The 12,072-nt window shown below is 37.4% G+C and overlaps 1 protein-coding gene across 2 annotated transcripts; it reads right to left on the bottom strand.

Moving 5' to 3' along the window:
• Positions 1-62: 62 nt before the first annotated feature.
• On the bottom strand, positions 63-10,308 carry lhx6b (LIM homeobox 6b). 2 transcript variants are annotated; one of them, XM_041788270.1, is made up of 9 exons: positions 10,154-10,308; positions 9,383-9,513; positions 8,666-8,797; positions 8,207-8,328; positions 5,787-6,007; positions 4,137-4,237; positions 3,953-4,048; positions 2,198-2,369; positions 63-749 (listed from the first exon to the last, which is right to left on the bottom strand). In XM_041788270.1, exons 2-9 carry the CDS (start codon positions 9,383-9,385, stop codon positions 667-669), a joined length of 930 nt encoding a protein of 309 aa, XP_041644204.1. In that variant the 5' UTR covers positions 9,386-9,513; positions 10,154-10,308; the 3' UTR covers positions 63-666. The 2 variants fall into 2 exon arrangements, with proteins under 2 accessions (XP_041644204.1, XP_041644205.1); XM_041788271.1 differs by having other exon boundaries at positions 5,787-6,004; positions 9,383-10,308.
• Between the last annotated feature and the right edge of the window lie 1,764 nt (positions 10,309-12,072).

The following is a 12,072-nucleotide window of genomic DNA, read 5'->3' as shown; positions in this document are numbered from 1 at the left end:
ACTTAATAGTTATTCAGCCATAAGCCTTTTCATTACAGCTCTGATACATTTTTATTAAACCGTTGCATGTACAATTTACAATCACTGACTTATTCACATCAAGACACATTTAAAAGTGCTTTTTTTCAAAGTGAAGTTTTGTTTGAATAAATAAGAAAGTCCATTTTCTGACAATAACACAACCACGGATGACAGTAAAGCTGCAAATGTGCTCATCACAATACATGAAAAATGCTGAGGTTTTACTGTAACACTGCTACAACACTCCTTTTTTTTTCTCTTTTCAAAGCTTATATTGCAGCAGCACAATTGAAATACCATGCAAGGGCGGGTAAACAAAAGGAAAACAATCCTGACCTGTTGCAACGTTTTGTGTCCCATCAAAAGAAGAAAATAAAATAAGTGGTCTTCTTCTCTGCATCATGAAAAAACTCCAATCTTGTCCTTGAAGCAGGAAATTTCTCCACCGTGTGCTGTCTTTAAAGCTCAGCTTAGCAGTCTCACAGCGAGGAATCCAAATTGATTTAAAACAAAAATGTGAAGGTTTCCCTGCTGTCTGCCAGAGATTAAACTCTCAAACAGAGCAGATTACTGACAGTACGTTCCATAGGATTTTGATTTCACAACATCACAGAGTGGTGTCAAGAGAAAAGTCAATGCAGGTGGTCAACGGCTGATAGGGAGCTGTGGTATCGGGATGGACGGGTGGGTTAGGTGGCCAGGAGCAGCAAGGACAGAGAAGGGATGAGCTGCAGGAAGAAGAAGAGAAACCTCATGACTGAGTGAAGCAATATGAGCATGTTGATTTAATTAGATTCAAGAAGATACTGCTGAGGAGGGCTAGAAACTCCTAATGCATCCAAATGATGAGTGGAGTCAAAAAATATTTTATCCAACAGAAAAAGATGCAAAATATATTCAGAATGTATATTTAACAAGTTTCTAATGATTCACCCCAATCTCTGCTTCATCATAGTTGAAAGTCATGCCTTAAAATCCTTGTTTTTTTCAGATCTGTTTGAGATTTTTTTTCTTTATTTCAAAGAGAGTGGAAAGAGAGAATGTGGAATAAATGAGGAAAGGCCATAGACCAAGTTTGAAACCAGGTCACCTGCGTTGATTACATGACTACATCCTCTATACATGATGGGGCACAGAGATATAACTACTAGACTATTTGCGCCGCATGATTAAAATTCTAAAACAAAGGAATATACATTTGCACTACACAGACATCCTCATTCAGTGAGCTCTGGGGCATTTAGCCTAACAAGTAGTTTGGTCGTGTGCCCGATGTACAGAGGCTATAGTCCTCAAGTGACCCCAGTTGACCTTTGACCCTCTAACCATTGCTGTGCATCATTCCCCTCTCTTTCTCTCCAGACTTCTTATCCTATCCATAGTCCCATTAACAGAATAAAGGTTGTGTCAAAAGAATTAGAGGATGAGAGAGAGTTCATAGAAGGAGTGGAGATCATTTTTAGAAAATTTAGCTTCTAAGTTGAACTTAGGACATTTTATTGTATAGGTTTTCCTTGCACAGTTTCTCTTCCTGTGCTTATTTTCTCTTTCTATGCTCAAAATACTCAATTACATAAATATTTGGTTATAAAGTAAAAAGTATATTTGGAAAATAGATTTGAAGTGGGATATGAAAGAAAAATTATCAAAGAATTAAAGGTAACATATTAATAGTAACAAAGATTAAAAAAAAAAAAACAATGTGAAACTACTAGTGATGCTGACAGGAACTTCCTTTCTTTTTTTGTTAGTATCTTTTGGACAATATCAAAAGTTTATGTGTGAGTAGCATTTTACACAGCTCTATTTAAACTTTTTTGATGTTTTATCTTTTCTGCTTTTTAATGTTTTTTTTTTAGAGATTTAAAGTAATTGCATTTAATAAGGTTCATGATACTTTTAAAGTCTTGAGTGAACTGCCTTTCTGATGAAATGTGCTGTACAAATACATTCGTCTTGTTTAGTTTACAAATGGGTTGGTTGGGTCCATCAGCATTATGTTAAGTACACTGGTAGCATGTATTTAACTCACTATAATCTTTACTGTAACTTCAGGACCTTTAGCTGTCAAAAAGTTAATTTAAGGTGAGTAAAATGTGTAATGTTTCAAAGTTAGATAGGAAAAATACATTAAATAGTAACATGACTGTCCCTGACACTTATGCCTGACACTCACTGTCTAGGTATCCGTGCAGGGCGAGTAGATGTGGACGCTCCGGGCTGCTGAATGGTGAATAGTGGATGTCGTCCGGCAGTGATGGAGGCATCCTTGACAGTGGAGTGCTCTGAGGGAAGCTGCTCTGAGGAGGCTGCTTTTTGTGTCGTGCTCGGCAGTTCTGAAACCAAACCTGAGAGACACCACAGTGGAGGTGAACATACAGCAAACATGGAAATCACACTTTGACCTTGCAAAGCCCATTTGTTATTTCTGTCATGTTGTGGAGTGAGGGTTTTTTTAAAATAAAAAAGCCTCTAAGCCTCTATTTTGAAATAGATACACTTATAATTAGGAGTCCTGGTTTCTTCTAGTTACATCAGCAGACTTCCTCGATATAACTTTATGTTTTACTAAATTATGTCCGTTTTTTCTGAATTAATCACAGACCGACTAAGTCTGTCATTGCTGCTGTTTATTAAGAGCAAAGATTAAATGAACACTCTCATGGCAACCTTAAATGATGCTCCAATATTCACTGGACCAAAAATAAAGTGCGATAGTAATTTTGCTTTAGAACCAGGCTTATTGATAAGTTGATTGACAGCTAGAAAGACCAATCATTTCAGGCCTCAGCTTTATTTAGAAAAAGGGGGCAGCATCCCTGTATTATTACTTAAACCGTCTTACAGTGAGATGCTTATTGCTCCTCCAACATACCCGAGTCTGTGTGTGTTTCAACAGTTTGAGTGTTTTAAATTCCCTTAATCTGATTAGCCACAGGCCTTTTATTTAAATAATGTATTAGTGCGTGTGTGGTTGTAAAATATCCCAATAAATTGCATTAGGCAATTTCAGAAAGACAATAAAGTTACTGTCAGACAATGTTTATGTAGTCTTGATGTTCTATATTCTTGACCTTTGTCCAAAGGTCAAAAATGACCTGCATTAACTCTTAAAATAGAGAATCACAAAATTAACATATCTGGGTTTTCCCTTGTCTCAATTCAAAAAGATTACATTTTATCACTGAACACCACTTGTTATTAACTATAGCACATCTGCCATATTTTTTCTTCACTAAATTAGAGATTTTTCATTGTTATCATTATTGCTCAAGTAATTTCATCATTGTAAACAAGTTTGGTTTTTTTTTCTGACACTTGACCGGCCTACAAAACTAACAGAAATATGTAGAAATAACCTCTGAATAAACTATTCAAGAGAACTGAAACCTTTGTTGCAAAAAATAATGATAGTGTGTATTTTTTATACTCTAAGATGAGAAATTCAACATCAAACACTAACCTTCTCCCATTTTTAACCATTATTCCCAGCCTTGTTGTTTATAAGCAACAACAACATTAAATAAGAATAAAATAATGGTTTAAAAACACAGTTATGTACAACATAAACTGTAGATTAGGGTGGAATATTTTTTATACTGAACAACGATATTGTTTTGAGTTAGATTGTTGTTTCCTCCTAAATGCACACCGATTAATAGCTCAAACTGAAATATAAAAAACTGCATTGAGAAAATATAAGTTAAATATATGAGCTAAAAAGTTCTAATGCCTGAAAGAATCTTGTCAAGCATTCACATAAAGCTGTATTTCTACATGAATTAGTGAGCCACTGATCACAGTTTTCGTTTGTATGGCCTGTAACCAGCATTTTATAAAACTACTTTATTTTGTTTTGATTTTTTATCTCATTGATCTCTTCTATGCCCTTACAGAATCCTGTTATGATTAAAATATCATAACTTCTTACCTGTATGACTCGCCTGCTCAGCCCCGTCAACTCTGCCAGCTTCTGCAGCGTCTGAGCATCAGGGTTGTTGTCCTGAGCAAACTGAGACTGCATCACCTAAAACCAAACACAAACACAGGATGCTGTGAAGCAAAAGGTAGCACACAAACACATGAAACACACAAAACCAGGGCAGACAGCGTACCTGTAGCTGCTCAGCGGTAAAAGATGTCCGCGCCCTTTTGGCAGGTTTCGGTTGGCAGTCCTGATCAGTGGGCAGTGCTCCTTCTAGAGTCAGTCCTGTCCCTTTAAGAGAGAATGATCACACCACTTTTATCATACTGTGAAGGTACACAATACTGCATAGTTACACGTTTACAGGCCAGTCTAGTTGTAGCGCAAGTCTGTGTCAGAAGATTGAACATTTGTGAAGTAAAATGTTTTCTTGCTAACAACTGCACTGCACAAAGTATTTATACCAAGACGGCCTCGGTTTCCTCACGTACAGCACAGCAGAGAGCACGATTCAACACTAGACCAGTAAATATCAGATTGAACAAACTGAAAAAAAGAATTAGGTTTGATATTGTTTTTTGCTGTGGAAATTAACCATGAAAGTCTTCTGTTTTTGTACCCTCTTGCTCGTTGTTGTCTGTTCTGAATTGTAGATATTTGGTACTACTAAACTTAAGTTTTTTCAGGTAAGTGAATATGAGTACTTTTATTAACTTTTATTTAAAGCACAACACTTTGTCCGTTAAAAACTTCACTGGGGGAACTTTTCATATGTGTTGATTTTGGTGCCCCCTGTGGTGTTTTGTAGCTCATTTTCATTCATACCAGCTAAAGCTTATTACAAGAGCTTTACATTGACAAAACAAACTCCTTGCTTTAACTTTTCAATGATTAAGGGAAACTATTGTTTTTTTGGTTTTTTTATTCTACATCACAACAAATTTCAACCCAAATTTCTGCAACAATAACTACCACATGGGAGTCAAACAAAGGTTCTTCAAACTCCACTTCATGGAATTATTCTAAGTTTATTTTAATTGGAACTTTGATTAGTATCTGCTGGATGTGCTTTGCATAAAAAATGCTTTTGTAAGTGTGCTTCAGTGGGATATTTTCTACTTTTAGACTGTGAATACTTTAAAGAGCTTGTGGTTGTGTTACAATTTTACCTTAAGAAAAAAAGTAATTGTTTGCAAAGTGTTTTTACGTTTACTAATGTAAAATATGAGTGTTTTTTTCTGCAAGCTCTGCTCCAACAACCAAACCTTACACAGGCTAGAGCCTTGGGCCTTTATTAGATATCAAAGATCAAATATTGGCTTGTTGAATTTAAAAGAGAGAAAAAATTAATCTCAAGAACTTTAAAATATTGCACACATTGTGGGGATTCATGCAAAATTAGGGAAAAGGTACCATCTGTCAAATACATGCAGTCTATAATGTCCTCCAGATTCTCAAGAGCAATCTTATCCAGATAATTGTGAACTTTAAAGCTCCATTAATCTATACTTTACAAAATATTTTGTTCTATGAGTTGTATAGGCCCTTACTTATCATAACTGTATCAACAGAGACCAGTGCTCAGTGAATCAGTTTCAATTTCAGTAACAACTTCAGCTTCCCACGATAATGGAGGCTAAATAATTACTGTGTTGCTCCGTTTTTGTCTACAGGTTTTGTCACGTGTGGTGAATGCTTCAGTGTTTGTTGTTACATTTTTTGAGAGTGTTTATGTTCAATAAATGTATGTAATGCAGATGTTGTGATTATCATGATCGTCATGATTATATTTCTCCTATCATCTAGCAGCCCAATCAGAGACCATCAGAGCTTCTGTTACCGTTCTCTGCAGCTCTGCGCAGGTTGTCCAGCATGATGTCGTAGTGGCTGCGGCAGAGCACCCTACCCTCCACCAGGCCAAACTCTTCTCCAGTGGAAAGCTGCCTCTTACAGGAGAAACAGGCAAAACAGGCCAGGTGGTACACGCTGCCCCGAGCCCGCCGCACCCAGTCACTGGCAAACACCTGGCGGCCGCACTGAGCACACTTGGTGCCAAACCTACTGTGAGGAAGAGGAAACAGACAGGTGAGGATGGACTGCAGGTGTCTTGAGAAAAGTGAGGATGTCCTGGTCCTGTACCGAGAATATTTATTATCTGTCAGTCAAACTCTTTTCAGTGATTGTTTTTACCTTCAGTTAACAGCAACAGACCAGTTGCAGACTGCAGCTTAAGTTGAAGTGAGAAAAAATATTTAAAGAAGCAGAAAAGCTAGCCTTGATATTTTGTATAGTTAACATCTGTGCAAAGTAAAAAGTTACAGACTTTCGCTTCCGTCACAAAATATGAGTGTTTCATCTTTTATTTTCCCTGCTTTAGCTTTGATACATGTTTATTACCAGCATCTTTTTGAGAATATTATAACCAAATCAATAAAGTAACACCAGAAGTCCCCAAAGAAGAAAACCAGGACACAACAACTGGCAACTAACTCTTTTGGAAAGAGAGTCAGTAGGAGCTGCTCTGGCATCCCTCAAACCACAGATGCTCATGGAAGGGAATACTTTGGGGGGGGGGGGGTGTTAGGACAAAGAAAAAAAAAAAAGGGTATGAATGATCCAGGCCCAGGCATTCAGGATGGTTTGTATATATACACTATATAAAAGGTCCTTAATACTTAGAGCCTGATAGGTGAAAAATACGCCAACGTGTATCAGCTTGTGTTTTGTGTGGTGTGTCACAGCATCCTGAGTGCCTGGACCTAGATCATTATGCCAGTGTTTCGTAGTCTTAAGTGTTTCCCCTTTTTCATTGCTGCTTTTATGTAAATGAACCATGTTCTTTGACTTAAGATATCCTTTTTCTGAAAATCTAGTTCCTGGGCTTTTTAAAACTGCTTAATTATTTGGACAAAAGAGGAATTCAAAACTTTGAATGTGAAAGCTTAAGTTGTTGATAAACCACTGAAAACTGAGCCCTGCCCTTAAAGTGAAGTTGTAGAAGCTGTGAGCAAAGTATAAACTAAAATGGTAAACTCCTTTAACTATTATTCAATCTATGAGAAAGGGCCATGCAGTTACTCAATAAAGCAGTAAATCTCCATCATCACAGCAGAAACATTTAACCTAATCTGCATCATTCAGAAACGTCTCACTAAGCGCTAAGCACTAAGAGAATAATCCTGTATTTGATTTAGTGATGGGTTTGGTGGTTCCTCTCAGGCAGCTGATCTGATACAGAAACACTGCACAGACCTGCTGTGAACCATTCTGCTGAAAATCATACAGGCCTAGATTAAATGTCCCATCATGAGCCATCATATGAAACATATTTCTCACTGACAAAATTCCTATGATCTTACCAGATTTGCTTGTAAGTAGCTCTCAGATCAGCTGAATTAAACATATCTCTAATGTTGCGTAATATTCCACATTATTTCAGATAAAGGCCTACCCATTAGTTTCAGCTTTCTTTAAAATCAACTATTTCCTCTGTTGTTCATTTAACTATGTAAATGCTTCTAAGTGCATGACTTTTTATTCAATCAAAGATGCGAAAGGGTGGTCTTCAAGTGATTAAAGAAAATTATTAAATCATAATAGGTTAATATAAGGTATTCGGGGATTTCTTGGACGTAGGTTATGGGCCTGTCTTGTCATGCAGACTCGAGAACAATTCCAACACGGTCCGGTACTTATTTTGTTTAATTTGCTTTGATTTTGCAGCTATTAGCCTTTTAAACTTTTTCCTTATTTATTAAAAATTCTGAAATCAAACAAAAGAGAAAATAATCAACCTCAAAGATTTCTTGCGCTGACAATTGCAATTATTTTTTCCGGAAATAGCGCGCTGTAGGTAGCTAATTGTGGTGAAACAAAGTCGGGAGAAATGAGAGCAGGATATAAATATAAGATATTTGCTATGAAAAGCCAAGCCTTTAATATCGAACGCATAAACCTACTAGAATAAACTTTAAACTGCAAATTAATAGATTTTAGCTCTTGATAAATTAGAATCTTATCGTGTTCAGCTTATAAACGTGTATAATTAAAGCCTAGGCTGACAGAAAAATGATTTTTATTTAAAACGGCAGCTAGGCCTACTGAAGTTTTCAACGCACTGGCTTCAATAAAATGAACGTGTTCTTTAAAACGTGGCGTAATTTTTTCTGTTGACGGAATTAAAAAAAGTAAAAAAAAAAAAAAAAAAAAACGACTCTAAAGATATTGAAAGCACACAGCCTGGTTAAAACGTGTTTTTACCTGAAATAATCCAGTTTGCAGTAGATTTCTTTGTTTTTGACGTAGCAGCTGTTGTGTTGGCGCAGAGACGCTCTGCACACGGAGCACTCCAAACAGCCCAGGTGCCAGTTCAGGTTGTTCACCTGCACGAGGACATCAGCATCGGGCAGCAACAACATGTTACTAAATCACTGAATATCAGGAGTGTGTGATCCATAGTCGGCCCTACTTTAATCTTATTTTAAATGGAGTCAGAAGTAAACAAACACTGAACACTCAAATAAAATTAGAAAGAATGTTTTCTAAATGGACCTACACTAAAGCATTTTACACTGCAGTGCATGCGAATATGGATGACTTTTACTCTTAACCTTTCTTTTTGAGACCACAGTTTTTAGGCTTAAAGAGTAGGATGCTTAAATTTGATAAATTCGTGATACTTGATTCCTGATACTGAAACTATTTCTCTTTGTCTGTCACCTTGAGCAGGTAGCGATCATGGATCTCCAGGCCGCAGCTGGCGCACTGGTTCTTGGCTGCGGGAGGAGAGCAGAGACAGGCGGCCTCCGACGGACTGCACTCCCCGGACTCCTTCTTCACCTCCGGCTTTGACTGCGCCAAAATAGACGATGTAACATCACAACTGAGTAGAATATACTTTACTCTTTTTATTTTGTTTTATATTATTCAGTAAACACATTTTATGCTATATTTTATGAAGCTGATTTACTAAATAGATCCCAAAAAAAACCCAGTCCTCAAGTCTGTTGAAAACACGAGGATCAAGTTTTTGAAAATTACTAACACTTGTAACAGCAAATGATAACCTTATTTTCCACATTATAATGTATAAATTGTCTTTGCACGATAGTGTTTGCCTTCGTTTCTTACCTATTTTAAACGCTACAATTCATCACATCTTAAAACTGTTGAATTCTATTCTATAATCCGTTTAATTCTGCTGATAGTGAACTGTGTTTCATGACTTTCACGATCATAAACGCGCGCAGCCTTGAGGTCCAGTCTAGTATAAACCGTGAGCCAAGTCCAGAGTCCAGCGAGGGTCATTGCGCGTGCACGAACTTTATATTGAGAGCAAAATCATGCATTGACGTGATCTGAGCAGTTTTAAAAATAAAGAATTCTAAATATCGCAACGTATTGCAGAGCAAGCCAGTCCAGATGTTTGTTACTCACCATTTTCGGGGCTTGAACGCTGCCTATTTGGAGAGAAGATGGAGCTCGCGCTGCACATTACGCATCTTTGCCCCAACCCATACTATATCCGGTCCAAAACAACGAAGAACAGTTTCTCCTGCATTTAAACCCTGGCAAACAAAAGACATTTGATGCAATTAGAGGAAAAAAAAACCTATATCTGATCGATCATTCTCCTCGTGCGCAACGGGAGGCTGTATTCCCATGCAATCAAACGCAATGAAAAGAAAGGATGGTACTATATCTGCAATTAGCGCTGGATTGAAATGCTGCGCTTGATAAGTGGCGACACGAGTGTCAATTTCATATGGCAATCAAAAAATAAAGAAAAAAAGCTCACAATCGAGCCACCAAGCTAAGAGAGAAAAGGCGGCGCATCCTAATTTCAATAGCTGTGTAATCGAAAATCGACAGATCTCCAAAGTGAAGAGGCTCGATTGGAGATCGGTTCTATTCACAACAGACAATGTGCAGAAACTGCAGCTGATCTCGACGCATAAAGGAGCTTGATTGTCTCGTGCTCATGATGGACCCATTTAAGCACTCGAGGCTCCCCTGTGTGATTACAGCTGCATTCAGAAAGTGCCAAAAATCTGCGTTTGGGTGGCAATCCAGAGTCCATGTTGTCCTTCAGCTCGTCGAAATTTACGGGAATGCAAGATTATGTTAATTACCAGCTAAGGCATAAATATTGGAAGCAGAAGAGATTTCCTATAATAATTTTTAAAAAACACAAGCTATACTTCATACATGGAGAAACTCCCCAAAGCATCGAAAACATCGTCCAATAAAAGTTTCCCAGATCATCACCGGTAAAGAATCCAAATAATTCCGTGATGCATGATTCAGGAGACAATATTTCCCTTTTCTGTCTTCAATAATCCAACTTCATGAAGTTTGCAGGATCATACCAGTGGCATCTCACAGACTCCACAGTGCTGCTGTGGTTTCCTTTCCCCGCCTCGACTCCGAGTTTACACCCAGTTCAGTCAGACAGGATGTGATGCTGCAAGTTGAACCAACTGTTTCAGTGGTCTATGCTGTATTTAATGCATTATTTCATTACAGAAAAAGGTGATCTGGAAAAAAATGTCTGAAAACATCATTCACTGACTCTTAAAAATGTTGGTTTTAGATCAGAGGGCAGAGTAAGTTTATCCAAATGATTAAAATTACATATCACTGCTGATTAGAGAGCAGTAAAGATAATGAAGCAAGGCATGCAGCAGCCTTTTTCAGAACACACAAGCTGAGTTTAAGCACTTCAGTCGTTAATAGCTACTGTTTTCATTTCACCTCTCCACTTTTGTGTTTCCTCTTCACTTATAATGATTTTGAAGTCAGACGACTCAAACAAGATGCCCAATAACCAGTGTATTGCTTTGTCATTTTCATACTAAGTTAACAAAACTGATCAATACGTTTACATTGATGTTCCAAAATCATCCAGTGCAATTTTGCATATCAATTACCACAACAGGTTTGCAGGTTTGTTTGTTTTGTTTTTTTTTTTGTCTTTGGGCTTTTAGAGCAAATTCACATTTGTTATTGTGTACCTATTTAATTCCTTATTTTTATTGATGAATATTTACTGTTTTTTCTACCATAGGCAGATTGCTGTTGTGTTTTTCACTGATATATATATATATATATATATATATATATATATTATACATCTTTTCATACTGGTTTGAAGAATTAAGGTCCAACTGTAAGTATAGATTCAGAGAAAGGAAGAAAGAAGGTAATATTTATGGGGCAAAGCCCTTAGCAAGGTTAAAAAAAGCACAGCAATTAATGTGAGTGGACCAGGTAAATGTCCTGCTAGCAATGGATCTATACCAGGGGTCACAAGTGCAAAAAATGCATGAAAACCTAAAAGTTATATTTCATCCTTGGCTTTACCTGTACAGTCATAGGTATCAAAAACAGAACCACACTCCTTCCTTCTGCCACACCTGTGTGGCAGAGGCTTTTCTGTGTATTGATTTGCGTTTATGTGCTGATGTCTATGGTGAGGGGTGGGGAGGGCTTGAAAATATTTGTATTTGCCAAAGGTGCCCACCTGAAAAAGTTAGGGAATCAATCATTTATGCAAACAAGGAATATGACTCCAGTTAGCTATGTTTTATCTTAGACTGATCATCTCATATTTACGTGTCAAGAAATCAAATGTCAATGACCTTTGCTGCTTGTTGTGTGATTTGATTGGTAGTTTTGTATCATTTTAAATGTGATTGAATGTTCAGAGCAACATAATCAGACTTGGACTAATTGGTTATTCATGGACAACTAAGAAGGGAGAGCGGATCACAGCTGATCTTTGTGATGATCTTACACTGGTGCTGACATTGTGTTATCAAAGAAGGAGGAGGAGGACAATAAGGGAGATGAAGGGCTGTCAGACTGTGCATGAATACTGAAAGGCACACGGCAGCTGAGGGTGAACTACTTCTGCCATGAACCTTCTGCCTCAGGCTAAAGGTAGCTACAGCTAGTAGGCAGCAGCTAACTAGCAGGAGTTGTAGTACTTGTTACATAGTAGCATTGAATAAATCTGCTTTACTGCCGAGTGTTAACTCAAACAGATGCTACAGACTTTTCTTGCTCGTATCTAAACTAATTTGCAGATATATTTTGAGGTGAAATTGATTTAGATTGTAATTGTT

The sequence above is a fragment of the Cheilinus undulatus genome, linkage group 5, assembly GCF_018320785.1.
Source record: "Cheilinus undulatus linkage group 5, ASM1832078v1, whole genome shotgun sequence".
Taxonomy (NCBI): domain Eukaryota; kingdom Metazoa; phylum Chordata; class Actinopteri; order Labriformes; family Labridae; genus Cheilinus; species Cheilinus undulatus.
Note: the sequence above shows the minus strand (reverse complement) of the source record. Positions and strands in the feature narration are given on the sequence as shown.